General features: G+C 34.1%; 2 protein-coding genes across 2 annotated transcripts; one reads left to right on the top strand and one right to left on the bottom strand.

Moving 5' to 3' along the window:
* The first annotated feature begins 1,807 nt into the window (after positions 1-1,807).
* LOC143605554 (homeobox-leucine zipper protein ATHB-22-like) lies at positions 1,808-3,281 on the top strand. Its single transcript, XM_077081631.1, has 3 exons — positions 1,808-1,919; positions 2,570-2,919; positions 2,997-3,281. The coding sequence occupies exons 1-3, from the start codon at positions 1,808-1,810 to the stop codon at positions 3,252-3,254; spliced, it is 720 nt and encodes a 239-aa protein (XP_076937746.1). The 3' UTR covers positions 3,255-3,281.
* A 667-nt stretch (positions 3,282-3,948) lies between these two features.
* Positions 3,949-7,688, bottom strand: LOC143605545 (sulfite exporter TauE/SafE family protein 4-like). The gene is made up of 12 exons (XM_077081623.1): positions 7,463-7,688; positions 7,218-7,377; positions 6,072-6,272; positions 5,796-5,857; positions 5,648-5,693; positions 5,504-5,556; positions 5,318-5,404; positions 5,029-5,079; positions 4,708-4,947; positions 4,527-4,620; positions 4,148-4,288; positions 3,949-4,066 (listed from the first exon to the last, which is right to left on the bottom strand). The coding sequence occupies exons 1-12, from the start codon at positions 7,601-7,603 to the stop codon at positions 3,987-3,989; spliced, it is 1,356 nt and encodes a 451-aa protein (XP_076937738.1). The 5' UTR covers positions 7,604-7,688; the 3' UTR covers positions 3,949-3,986.
* Positions 7,689-14,666: the final 6,978 nt, after the last annotated feature.

Genomic DNA, 14,666 nt, shown 5'->3' with positions numbered 1-14,666 from the left:
TCACTGTCACGTAGAAGACTTTAAATAGCCTGTTCTTTAACTAGTGTGTTTCTGTGAATTAATTAATTATGTTTAACTAGATATTGCGAAAACACACACACACACACTTCCCCGGCCGTTTTCAGGACTGTATATTTTCAGAACTGTTTCACCTACAGCAACTCCTAATCAAATTTCAATCCATGGTTTTGCAATCCAACATTTGGTTTGAAGATTCAAAGATGACGCAAGGCTAAAAGCCTCTAGCGATCACCTCCGGGTGAATGATTATGGTAAGATACTTTGTGATTTAATTATGTTTAGTTATCTGAGTTTGAATTGTAACATCTTAAATTACGTATAGTTCAACTTGTGTTTTATCATTTAAAAGACTGGTTGTGCACGTCATACTTTGATATTTTGTTGATTCAGTGCTTTATCATTTTGGTGTTGGTTTATGTTCTTGCATGATATAATTTTGATAGTGGTGTTAATAGAACCCATTAAGTTCGGTTTCACTAACTTGTTTAACTCACTTATAGAGTCACCGTTAATGGTTTTTCAATGAACAGGATTATGCTATTAGTTAATTGCCGAAATTTGAAACCCAAAGTAGTCCTTCCAATGGTTTTTCACAACTAAAAAATAATTTGTTTTTGCATTTGTTTTTCATAATCAAATTCTCTAAATTAAGCTTGACATTGTTTTTCAACCTAGATTAATAGTTAAATAGCATTTCCTAACGATTCTCTTTGGAAACGACCTTATGGGGCTAAAGAAGGAAATTAAAAAAATATATTTATGAGCTAAATATAAGGGGGCAAAAGTGTAAATGGTTTTAAATAACCAAAACTCAAGAAAAGATGAAGAACAAAATTGTAAATATTCTTTAGATAACGATAAAAGTCCATGAATGATCAATTGATTATGCCTAAAAAGATATATTTGCCCTCTTAAATGGTTAACCACATGCATTATCAACATATGTATTACTTAAAATTGGTTTAGGAAGTCTTTAGGTTATACATATAATATAGTTAGATAATCCCTTAATTTGTGTTGTGAATTTAACATACACACCTATGCTTGGTCTCTCTGTCAGCATACACATACAGACATGCATTTATATATAGATAATAAGTGGATAGATGTATTCTTTTAAGTAGGCCCCCCTTAGTCCCATCCCCTACACAAACACTAGTTTATGACAGAGTATACAAAACACAGGCACACATATGTATCAAAAGAAAAAAAAAACATATTTGAAGTGGTTCTAACTTTTAATTAGAATAATAAAATTTAACAACATTTTAAACCAAGTTTAATTATAGAGATAGATATGATATATAGATGCAGTGGGTCAGAAGAAGCATGCAAACATTAAGGCATAGTACTGTCACTTTGTGTTTGTACATGTATATATGATCTAACCTTTTGTTCTCTTTAGGACCACCTTTATAACATATTCCCCAAACACCACTGTTTACTTGTCCCACCCTTTATCAACTCAAACATACCCTCTCTTGATATAAATATCACACCTTTCTTGCATCAAAAAAGCACCATACAACACACACACACACACACTACATACTACACCTTTATTGCACCACAAAGCACCATCAAAAGCACACACTAGTACTATACAAATACTTGCATCAAAAAAGCACCATACAACACACACACTACATACTACACCTTTATTGCACCAAAAAGCACCACCAAAAGCACACACTAGTACTATACAAATACTTGCATGTTAGAATATTAATCTTTTAAAGGAATTTCATAACAAAAGGAAGAAAGAGTTGAAGGTGGTAAAGCTAGCATGGATTGGAATGATTTGAATCCCCGACCGTTAAATATTCCTCGACCTGCAGTGCAAAGCTCGTTTGCATTTCTTTACAACTATAACAATGATCACTATGCGTACCCACCGGGTAAGTCAATTCTCGCTCCCTAAGTTTATTCAAATATATTATGTGTGTCATGTTAATCATGTAACTAAATTCTTTTATTATTGTTTTATTACTTTATTTCCTTAATTAACTTATTCAAGGGTTGCATTTTTATGGAAATTAACTCAACATCTTCAAACTAAGCTTGGTTTCAAAGTCTCTTGACTTTATCTTTAGTTTCCATTTTACTAGTTGCTTTGATTTACATTAATTTCTTGGAGTGTGTAAGATAGCATACATATATGTATAATTTCAAAATTATTTCTTGAGCATACCCGAGTCGTCGATTTATGTGAATCAAGAACTTGTTCTACACAACACATTTTATATGTGTGTGTTTCCTGTTAAGTGTCAAGAAAATAAAGAGCAAACAAACCATGCTAAGTTTTTCATAAAATATCGATAATTTAACTGATTTTGTATTAAACGTCCCTCTATACACATTATATACCGAATCTATATATGGTCTTACACATAAATATCTCTTAAAAAGCACATAGTTTCTTGCACGCATGCGCATGGGCTATACTCGCTAGTTCTATATGCTAGAAGACTCATTGCACTATATACAAAGTCATATTCGAATAACGACTTATATAATTTAGATAGTGAAAATGTGGTTAACATAACAGCCTCAAATGATGCAGGAATAGAAGAGATGAAGCATCAAATATTGCAGGCGCCATTAGTGATGATGGAAATGAACCAAAACGAGTACGAAAACAGCAATCTAGACAAGAAGAAAAGGTTAACAAGTGAGCAGTTAGAGGCATTGGAGCACACTTTTCAAGAGGTGAAGAAACTTGACACTCATACAAAGATGAAGCTAGCCCATGACCTCGGTTTGCAGCCCAGACAGATTGCGGTGTGGTTCCAGAACCGACGTGCACGATGGAAGAATAAACAACTCGAGTGCTTGTACGACACCCTTAAACAAGAGTTTGATGCCGTCTCTAGGGAGAAACAAAAGCTTCAAGAAGAGGTACTAATTAATCAAATCCTTCGATCGTATTGTATTGTATTGTATAGTATTGTATTGATATTATTAATCACTTAAAGGTGTTAGCATTGAGAACCATACTACATGAACAAGTTAGCAAGAGACAAGGGGCGGGGTCTAGCGCTGGGTACACCTACATGTCCGGTACTGAAGAGACTGTTGAGAGCACGTCCGCAGCAGCCAACAATCAGCCTGTTGTTGCCACCACAGCCGCCATGATTGCCGCTGACAGCAACTATTCGATGAACTATGGTCCGGTCCCTTCAGCGCCTATGCCATCTTACTCCAACTGGCCAGTTTTTTCGTCTTATCCATAAATTCCTAGAGCTAGTGGTTAGCTGTTTGCTTACATGACTTAGATCAGAGATCATCAAATAATAGCTTTTTAGTTTTGTTATAGTGAGTAAAATTTTAAGAAAACTTTATTAGATAAGAGTTGTTATGTATCCTATATTCGTTTCTAATGTGTTATTTACGTATCTGACACTTGAGTGACATCAATTCTGAAAACATCGAACCTTTTCTAGTACATAAAGGATTCTATTCGATCTTTGGACGATGGCTAAATAACCGAATTTGAAACCCAAACCGGAACCACTCAACCGAATAAGAGGTTGGTTTTAGGGTTGTAAACGAGCCACGCTAAACCAAGCTAAGTTAGGCCTGGCCCGGCTTGTTTACAACCGAGTTGAGCCGGCTCAGCTAGTTTTTCTCAATGAGTTAATGTTGAGCTCGAGCTCGGTTCATAAAAGGCTCAAGCCAGCTCGTTTATTTAAAATTTTTATATTTTTACACATATTGATATGCATATATATTAAAGAAAAAAAATACGAGTGAGCCAACGAGCGAAGGGTACATTGGCTCAGCCTTGGCTTGTTTACAAACCGAGCCGGCTCCTCAGCTATTTACAAACAAGTCGATTTCAAGCGAGAAAAAAGCCGTGTGCCTCTTGAAAAGCCGTAGTCATTCTACACATCGAAACTACCTAAGCGTGGTAGAAACATAAGCCATCTACATTCTGTACATGCAAAACATGTTCTCTAAAACTATTAACTGCTACAAAACTCAAGAAATCCCATGAACTCATGATTATGGATCATCCTGATGCTTTTGTCCACACCAATGACCCCTGCATTATTATCCAAGTTCATCATATAATACATCTTCTTCTCAAGCACAAAGCATAACAAAAGTGTATTTAGAAAGTTACCCATTGTAAGAGCACTGACAAAGATGACAGCTGAAAGAATGAATACTATAAGTGAAGCTCTCTGCAGAAATGCGATAAGTCGTCTTATGAAGAACTGACCCCAGAAGCCAGCCATAACGGATACCGCCATCAGGTATAAAGCTAAAAGTGAAAAAGATTCGTAACATGAGCGGGTCAACTTTTGCAGTGTTTTTATCTCAAACGAGCCAAACAGAAAATAAAAGTCCATATTTTTAATGGATACGTCCTGTTAATCTTATATTGAATCTTACTAAAATAATATTGTTTTCGTAACCAAGCATTATCATCTAACAAAAACTGAAAACGGGCCGAAAAATAATGTGTGCGGATTGAAATCAAATGGTGATGAAGATTATACCATGGGGAATCGGGAACCGCTTTAGAAGGTAAAACTCGACCACAGATAACGATGACGAAAACATCATCACAAATGTAGCTGTCGCACTTGCAACCTATACAACATCACATCTTACAATTCTATCATAAAAATTGAATTTTTATAAATTTTATTGAATTAAAGATGTATAAGAGTTGTGTACCTGTGGCATGACGCCAATCTCAAGTAAGAGAGGTCCAAGAATGAACCCGCCACCAGACCCCAACAGGCCGCCAACAGTCCCACCCAAGATACCACAAAATGCACAAAACATAAGGTTGGGTGCGGTCCAGTCGATTGCAGCCTCACAAACCGAGTCAGGGTTCCCTGTTGTTTTTCTTTTCTTGCTTTCTTTGTACAACTTAACGCATTCATACCCGAATACAACTAATGCTACTGGAAACTGCAAGAAACATGATTATATATGGTTCAAAAAAATGTACCAAATGATTATTAGATATTAACATTTGTAGCTTCAAATTACCTGTATTATGGTGACCACCCAATATGATGTACTGCATATTACTAAGCCATTCTGCAGGAAAACACAATTTTTGAAAAGTCAAATGTTTGACTTCTCACGTTCGAATTTCACATAGGTGAGCTTAATGTTTTAACTCGAAATGCTTCTAATGTAATATTCTTTCATTATATAAATGTTATATGATTTTTCCCATAAAAGGTTACAACTGAAGACAATTTAGAAACAAGAATGAATATGTTTGACTCCTGAAAGTCAAACTGAGATGAGACTGAATTTGAAAACTGCTTGCCTTAATGATCTGAAGAGCTAGAAAGGCGGCCCATACGACTATTAGAGCTGTAAGCATCTTCCAACATAAATTGAACCGAAAAATTTGCTGTAAATTTTGGTAGAACCATAAAAAAAGGATTACACGATTTATTAAGTTGGATGAAAACGTGAATTATCAAACAAAAATGAAGTTATCGATGATCACCATTGGCGTTTTTTCTTCTTTAGGAATCAGTGGCTCGTACCCGTCTATTAGCACTAAACACAAAAATTAACATAAAGTCAAAGAATAAGATTCATGGGATATTCATAAGACAAAAAAAATTTTATGGTTATTTGTCGGACTTACGTTCCCCTCGAGAATTAACGAATTCTTTTGGCCTTTTAACTTCTTTCTGTCATAACATCAAGAACAAAAAACGCGATCATAATATCAGTAAAGTTTAACTCTATCGATCTTTGGTTGCTATAATCCAAATCAATATAATCATTTTCACCTTCATTATTGTCTCTTCCTTCCACATATCAATAGCTTTGAAGAAAGACCTTAAAGATGTTCCTATCAACAACATATCATTACACAAAGTCACAAAAGTGAGTTAATTATTTCCTAATGAATATTTAAGACTCATTTGGTTAAAATAACAACCATCTAAATGACTAAATCTATCCTTGGTCATTAAGAGGTCTACAAAAAATCTCTGTCTGTTGGCCGTTCAAAAAAATAACGTTATAACAAAACTTTGCCAATGGTAACTAATGAGAAACTTTACCTGAAAACAAGAGGATGATGAGAATAGTGATGAGCCAATAAGGAAAAACAACACTAAGAGTCACACCAAGAGTGATTCCAACCATGAGCATAGGCTGAAACAGGAGTGCTAAATCATAATCAATGATTGGTGCTTCTCTGCATGGATGTGGGACTCTTAGATTGTACCAAACTGATGATGCTGATGCCCCCATGATCATACCTTCAAAACAACCCAAATCATATTTCAATAATCAAAGACAGCATTTAACCCCTGAAAAATAGCTGGCAATTCGTGTCTTAACAGGTTAGAAACGACACGCTTAACACAAGTATCAAACATGAATACGACTTGTTTAACTACTTTATGTGTCATGACTATAAGACAGGTTTAATTTTCATATACCAATAGAGTCTAGCATACTAATTTCAATTATTTAAGAAAATAAAAAAAACACATGCCGCACTTTTTTTATTAACATGTATTATCGTGTCTTAAACAGGTACCCAATTACAAGCTCTACGCAAAATACCCATATTAAAAACTAGTGGGATGGATATAAATGAAATTGAATCAATCAAGAAACAGAGTATCAAAAACCCAACATTTCAACCCCAAAATATCCAAACTAGAAACTATAGGGATATTCATAAATGAAATTGAATCAAACAAGAAACAGAGTAACAAAAACCCAATAGAACCCACATCAAATTTCAATCATAAACAGTAACTATAAGGATTAATTTGATGAAATTGAATCAATCAAGAAACAGAGTAACTAAAACCCAATTCTGTTTTTTTTACCAAATTGATGATGCTAATGCCTCCATTATCATACATTCAACACAACCCACATCAAATTTCAATCATAAACTCAAAATTAAGTCAAAATTAACCCTAAAAACACCCATATTAGCAACTAAAATGATCAATTTTGATGAAATTGAATCAATCAAGAAACAGAGTAACAAAAAGCCAACACAACCTACTTCAAATTTCAATAATAAACTCAAAATTAAGTCCAAATGCACCCCAAATATACCCAAATTAGCAACTAAAATGATCAATTTTAATAAATTTGATCAATCAAGAAACAGAGCACCAAAACCCCAATTCAATTTTCACTAACTGAATCCCAAATTGAAATGAAAAGAGTGGAAGACATACACTTAGAAAGAGCAGCAGCAGATTTAGCATCAAAACCGACTATTAACGTAAGCATTGAAACGAAAATGCCGCCGCCACCGACACCGCCAACCGTCCCAAAAGCAGAGCCCAAGAACCCAATTACAGTTGCCAACACAAGTCTCCAATTCAACTCCAATTCCTAAATTAATTAAAACAATAAAGATTAAAACCCAATTCAAAAATAATGTGAATTGATGAATTAATGTTGAAATGAATAATCTTACGGGCCAGATTTTCTCGTCGGGTTGTTCGGGATTTGGGGAAGAATGGAGAAAGGGTTTGTGGGTTTTGTGAAGGATGTAAACGGTGAGAATGATGGCCGAAAAGACGATTGATAGACCGGAAACGAACCCGCGTGTCGCCATTGATGTTACTGTTGGATTGATTGTAAGGTTTGGGGTTTCGAACAATGGCGTCAATTTATGGAGGTCATGAAGAAGAAGAAGAAGAAGAAGAGCGTTGCTCAATTCAAATATGGGAAAGTTATATAATAAAATAATAAGAAAACCCGGGTTTTAACTCCGGACGAGACTGATACTGGTATTGAAAATGTTCGGTCGGTACTGATATTATAAGAAAAAGTTTGGTAAATACTTATACGAGTAACGATTCTGATTTTCTTAGAAACTTAATACTGATACCGAAATACTCATTTTCTAGTACCATCTGCGAACCCGTAGTTTTAATAATCTTAACTTTTCCCAATTTAGAATATTCTTATCAACATCTTATCATCCCTCCCAACTACCATTTGTCATCAAGAGTCTCCTATATAGGAAGATCAAGATTAGATCTTTTGTTTTTATCTGAATTGAAGTTTATGATTTTATCTTATTTGTTTTTTTAGTTGAGCTACGATTACCACATGTAAGTTGAGACTAGGATTTATTGTTATTAAAATATTATTATAAAGAGTACTTATAAGTTGAGACCTTTGGTGTTTGGGGAATACGTAAAAAAATGTCATTTTTACTTATACCAGCATAGTGTCACAGACAAAATATTTGAAGATCGAGATGCTTAATTTATGTTGAAATGTTTGGGTTTGTTGGCACTTGGCTCGTCCCGGACTTCATCGGGCAGGACCTCAACGGTAAAGGAGACGTACATGCCTAGTCATACTTGCACGACGAATGCATCGCTTGTAGCAAGTTGTTGCCACTCGCCTGACGAGTCCAAGGCAGGTAGAAACCAGAAGACCTGGATCATAAGCAGATCGATTGGCTAGCTTTTAGGCACCACGCGGAGTCTGAGAATACAACTATGTGACAATAGTCTAAGTTGGAAAAGGTGTTGAACGATGTTTTCCCCTAGGCTATGCTGGCCAATAGGCCAAGGTAAACGCCGAGCCAACATAGCTGTTGGCTTACCCATATTTGAGAATTTTTCTAATTTAAAGTTGTCACTTATGTGTAAGTGATTATATACACTTCTTATACTAATAAAGGGTGATTATTTGCACTAGGTAAAGCTCAAGATTTCATGGATGATGGATTGAGAACTTGGACAAACCATGTACACATCTTTTGTTATCTATTCTGTGAGTTAATTGTGTCAATGGTCTTTGAAATAAACTTAGTTAAGTTAGTTAGAAGGTTAACGGTCTTTTTTTTTTTTAAAGAAAATCACTTAGATTTCCTGTTAAACACCTTCAAATGTTGGTGAAATTATTCTGAGACAATAGTGTGGCACCTTAAGTAGCGTTTGTTATTACAAAAGAATTCGAACCTATTTATGCATCGTTTCATAAGAGTTTAGCGTATTTAGACTTACGGTGTTACATCATTAACACATCTTTACATGTTTCGATGGAAATGTTTGCCACTCACCTTATGGTACACGTATCGTGTACTAGTAACTTATAATGCTTTTTAGAATTTTAATCCTTCTTAGCTTAATCATGCATCCCATAATGTATTTATGAAGATAATTTCATGAAATAATAATTTAGTTTAAATGATAAAGTCACTAATGCTTTTTCTTAAAATAAAAATCACTCAAGATTTATTATTATTCAATGATTTTGAACCTTTTGATAACTTTTGGTGGTGTTTGATAGAAATGAAAAATGAAATAGATTGAATTATTCCAAGTGAAGTAAAAGAAATATTTTTTGATTGGTTAATTGAATAGAATCACTCATTATCTAATTCATTTTATTTTCTCTAAAACACTCTAAATTAATTACATCCACCCCTTTATTTTCTTTTCATTACATTTCATCTTTCATCCTCCATCACCTCCATCATTACTACCCACTGTCACCGTCCTCCTCCACCACCACCACCCACCCACCCCCACTAACCACCCCGGCCATTGTCACCCACCATCGCCAATCATCACCCCAATGATCGCAACCACCGCCCACCACCACCACCCCATCCCCACTACCATTATCGTCTGTCGACAACCACCGCAAACCACAGTTGTCGACCACTATCGCCATCGTCACTCCCACTACCACCACCATCACCCACCACCACCCACTACCACTCACTATTATTTTTATTTTTATTCCTTTATATTTTTCTGATTACCAAACAACACAAAATAATGATTCATTTCATTACCACATGGTAACCACACATCTTAATGGAATGATAATAATCAATTCTATTATTTTGTCCATTACATTACCCCGTTCATTCTATTTCCTCATCCATTCTATTACCTCATGCTGGACAGACCTAATTATTATACTTGATTATTATTTAGGGAGTAACTTTTTCTTAACAATTATTGTTGGCAGGGCTGCAAACGAACCGAAATGAACAAGACATTGTTCATGTTCATCCATTAAGTTTTTATTGGACAATCAAACTATCATGAAAACATAATAAAAAAAATATTATGTTCTTGTTCGTTTGTTAAGATAATACTTTTGTTTGTGGCCATTCTTATTTCATAAACGAATAAAAATTAACAAATGAACACATAATTACTTTAAAACAAAAATCAATATTCTTGTTATTGAGCATTATACATAATTAACCAATAATTAACCAAAATAAATACAAAATATAAAGTAAAGTTAAGTTTTTGACATATAATTATCTGAAAAATACTTGGCCATAATCATCATAAACATAGTTACACCCAAAATAATGTTTCAAAGGTTTCTTGTTTAAATGCAATGCTAATAAACTAAAAAGTTGAAAATAGAAAAAAAAATACAAGTAACTTAAATGCTACGGTACGGTAAACAAAATAAAATTAACAAAAAAATCTTTAATAACTGAAAAAAATGAAAGTAAATGAATAAAGAGTATATAACCGAACTTTCATGTACACAAGTAATAAACACGACATTTGTTTATGCCTGTTTGTTTGTTTCGTCGAACGAAATTCGCTAGACCTTATTCATATTTGTTTATTTAATCAACGTAAGAACGAAAACAAGCTTCATATGTCATCACCGTACAATAAGTGGATAACTACACATGGTAGGTAATTAGGTAAACTAAATATCATTATATTTTTGAATGGCAACTTTAAGTTAAAGGCCTAAAAGTAAATATCTAGTGTAGATAACAACACTTTTATTATAACTTTGTTGGGTTCATCGAATGTAGTACATTTGTGTCGATATCTAAGGGAAAAAAAATTAGGACATCGTATGGTTATGCACTTTTTCACCCGTCTAGTGATTAAGGTGAAAATAAATTTATTTTATTATATCATGGTGTCCGGTTTTTATTGGTTTTGTGGAAATAAGTTATCTTAGTGGCAAACCTTATCATTTTAGCATTGTATATAGTAAAAAAGGTTATTTTATTTCTCAAACAATCTAGAATGCTTATTATATATTGTATAATATGTTACGCAATGTGATGACGTGGGTACTTTGATCAACTAGTATAATACAAACGAATAACAAACCTAGAAATTTAAAAAAAAAAAAAGATAAGTCTTAGAAGTCAATAAGCTACAAGCACTAGTTGCATCTTTTAAGTTAAACCAATGAGATGACTCTTACCTCTTATAGAAATCAACGGACTATTTTTAAAAGGAATCCGAATTCCTTAGCACTTGGTAGCATTCATTTTAACTCTCTCGCTCTCTTACTATAACTCTCATTTATTACTTGTCACCAACAACTCTCACGCTGAAGATTGATCGATGAGGCCTCCTACGGTGAGGCTAAATGTTGCTCTTAATAGGTCTAGAAAACTCTAAGTTAAGGAGAGACTCAAACTTATAGTAAGCTATATTTTTGTTGTAGCAACAGAATGCATCTAGTTGTATGTGGACATTAAACCGGAAACTTACTTTGTAAAAGTGATGTTTTCAAATAATTTGATACGGATTAATTATTAGAACCTTTTAATACATCTAAGAATTCAAAAAAAAAAGGGTAAAGAGTTTGAGATGGATCAGATTAAATTGTGTGTGTTCGACATTTTTTTTGTATTAATTATATGCTTAGGCCACGTTATGGACCCTACTTTCATTTTCAATGTACATATAAGTTCGTCTTAAAATAACAATTAAATTGGATTGTTATATATCCAGATCTTTGGAAGTCTTTTGCTCTTTTTGATAATTTGAAGCCACGTTTTTACTTTTTAGTGTAGGGATGCCATTTTGTTTCTAATACTTGTACTTGTACCCGTACTGATTTAGCTTATTCGGTACGGGTATTGGTATTCATTTTTGTTGAATTTTAATACAGGTACAATCGGATACAAGTACGGGTACGGTACGGGTACATTTGGTATTTTGTACCTGTTTGGAGTATATAAATGTTTAATTGAGATTCTTCATATTTAATATATAAAATAAATGCTTCAACCATGTTAAGGTACCAAACGTTTCTTCAAAATTAAATAATATAACATCCAAGACTCGAATCAACAAACAGATCACTTAAAGTCGGCGACCGAATTAGGGTTCTTCAATACTATCTTATCATTAAATCGACGGCCAATATGGTACATGTACTAATTTGTACCCATCATGTACCTGTGAAAGTACCAATACCCGGACTAATTCAGGTTGTTTGTTACTCGTACCGGTACCGGTTTCAAGATCGTCGAAGATTTGGAAATAAAAAAGCAAAGTGATACAAAAACGGGTATTGTACCGAAATACCCGTACCAAGAGCATACCGAAACATGTTTTTATTGATTTTTGGTACGAGTACAATCGGGTACCGGTACGGGTACAGATGCATGTACTGTCCCACGCTTATCCCTACTTTAATGTAGTGTGTATGATCAATTGTCCATAGCGACTGTAACATCAACAGTCCTGTAGTCCACCAACGCTGGTTGGTGCAAGTGAAGAGCAACCATCAAGGTATTATATGATAAGAGGTTTCCAACAAAACTAAAAGAGAAATTCTATAGGGTTGTAATTCGATCGGCTATTTGTGTAGTTAAGTAATCAACAAGACACAAAAAATTGTTGTGGATAAGAAATGAAGTATTTCATGAAAAGTTGGAGATAACATGTTCTAGGATAAGATAAAGGAGTGCAGGATGACATAGTTTGATCTTGTTTAGATTTGTTTGTTTGTATCATGGGACTTAATGAGCTTTAATTCAATTGGTATTACTTAATTGGTTTGTAATCAACCAGCTTTAATTCAGTTGGTATTACTTAATTGGTTTGTAATCAACCAATGAGCCTTTAATTCAACTGGTATTACTCAGCTGATTTTGGAGTCGGAGGGAAGTAAATATTTGGGCTGGAAACTGTAATGAGCCTTTAATTTAACTGGTATTACTCAGCTGATTTTGGAGTCGGAGGGAAGTAAATATTTGGGCTGAAAACTGTAAGATCTTAAGTTTGAATACGATCTCAACTGGATTACTGGGTTTTGTTCTTTGGATGTCAGGTTTTATTATTTTTACTTTATTCAACCCTGCACTCCAACTGAACTGTTTTAATAAAATGTGTAAGTGACATGTTAGTGAATCCCATTATTTTGAGTTTATCTAAAGTTCTCTAAAAGAAGCACCCACCAACTGATGATATTTTCAGTCAGAAAAAAGTTTATTATGGCCCAAATGAATATGGGTTTAATTTAACTTCTTACGAATTACCAGTGCTTGTCCAAACCCATATCTCCACTAGCCCATAAGTAATAAATTATATTCTATCCGATATACTTAAAATATAACTAAGTAACTAACTACATGCACATGCATGCATTTTATAAAGTGTTACGTACATTTATTAAAATAAACAATATTATTTTCATATAATAACTTCCCCCAAAATATAACAACTACCAAAACACTAACTAAACTTATTCATAGATGACTCAAATTTAGGCTCATCGATCTCTTGAGTAAACACTATTAAAATTTATCTCTTGAGTAAACACTACCAAAACACTAATTATTTATTGTTTTTTTAGGTCTTTCCTTATTTTAATAAGTTATATTCCACATGGTATGCCATGTAAGCAAAACAATGCCACATCAGGAAAAAAAAACGAATTAGGGTCCGCTAAGTTCAGGAGTGACAAAAGAAAAGAAGTTACAAGTTAAGAGTGATGGAAGACAAATCGTTAGTTGGAAGTGTTATATACCAATGAGTGAACGTTAGGAGTATTAAAAATCAATATCCCTTTGTTATATCAAAAATATATTGTAATAAATGAACAACAGAAAACACAAAAGCACACAATAAAACAACCAACACAACCCATCAAAACTATAAGCACTAATTAAAACAACCAACACAACCCATCAAAACTATAAGCACTAATTAAATATGTCCCTGAGATCGTTTCCATCTTCGTTCCCTCGGCCATGTTGGTCACCGCGTCTTTCGCTTGGCCCAACTTCCCGGTTTCCTCGCCCTACCGACTGATGTCCCTGAGCTGATCATCGGCCGTGGGCTTCTCGGCAACCTCTTCCTTGCTTCTAATATCTTTTTGTGATGCCATTGTATTGTATATATGTATAATAATATTTGAAATGTGATAGTTTTCTAGTGTGTGAATGTATTTATAGGGCAGATTGGTTGCTTACCAGTTACTACGTGGACTTCATGCAGAGCAATGGTGGCAACTTAGTTTCCTTATTTGGATAAAGTGAGAGCAAGTGCCCGAAACTCGAAACAAAACGGTGTATACCTTTATCACAAACAAAAAAATGTCGGTAGCTGGCTAGTTAATTGTCAGAAACACGAGGAGGATAGAACCATGTGTAGTCGAAATATATTCTTTATTTTTAGCCGTTTTACGTTTCGTGGCTTTCAGTTAGCGTTGTAGAGTTTTGCAAAAAAGTAACGTAGTCAAAACTTTACCGAAAACATTACACAATCATCATATTTTTCATTATTTAACATAAAATAAAAAAGTTTGATTGGCTAAACCTTCCCCCCTCCTAACGTTGTCTACACAACTTTAATCAAAACACCAGCCGCGGGGGCGTTTTTGTTCCCAAAACGCCGGTCTAATCTTATTTGTTTAGT

Source organism: Bidens hawaiensis, unplaced genomic scaffold (genome assembly GCF_021521415.1).
Source record: "Bidens hawaiensis isolate Kalapana, Puna unplaced genomic scaffold, B.hawaiensis_p1.1 tig00002123_1, whole genome shotgun sequence".
NCBI classification, from domain to species: Eukaryota; Viridiplantae; Streptophyta; class Magnoliopsida; order Asterales; family Asteraceae; genus Bidens; species Bidens hawaiensis.
The sequence above is the reverse complement of the archived record's forward strand: the minus strand, read 5'-3'. Positions and strand labels throughout refer to the sequence as shown.

Coding starts and splice junctions, on each gene's coding strand:
- LOC143605554 (XM_077081631.1), top strand. CDS start 1,808: ATGGATTGGAATGATTTGAATCCCCGACCGTTAAATATTCCTCGACCT. Junction 1,920..2,569: donor TCACTATGCGTACCCACCGG/GTAAGTCAATTC, acceptor TTAACATAACAG/CCTCAAATGATGCAGGAATA. Junction 2,920..2,996: donor AACAAAAGCTTCAAGAAGAG/GTACTAATTAAT, acceptor AATCACTTAAAG/GTGTTAGCATTGAGAACCAT.
- LOC143605545 (XM_077081623.1), bottom strand. CDS start 7,603: ATGGCGACACGCGGGTTCGTTTCCGGTCTATCAATCGTCTTTTCGGCC. Junction 5,858..6,071: donor CATCATCCTCTTGTTTTCAG/GTAAAGTTTCTC, acceptor TGTTGTTGATAG/GAACATCTTTAAGGTCTTTC. Junction 4,067..4,147: donor TGTCAGTGCTCTTACAATGG/GTAACTTTCTAA, acceptor ATAATAATGCAG/GGGTCATTGGTGTGGACAAA.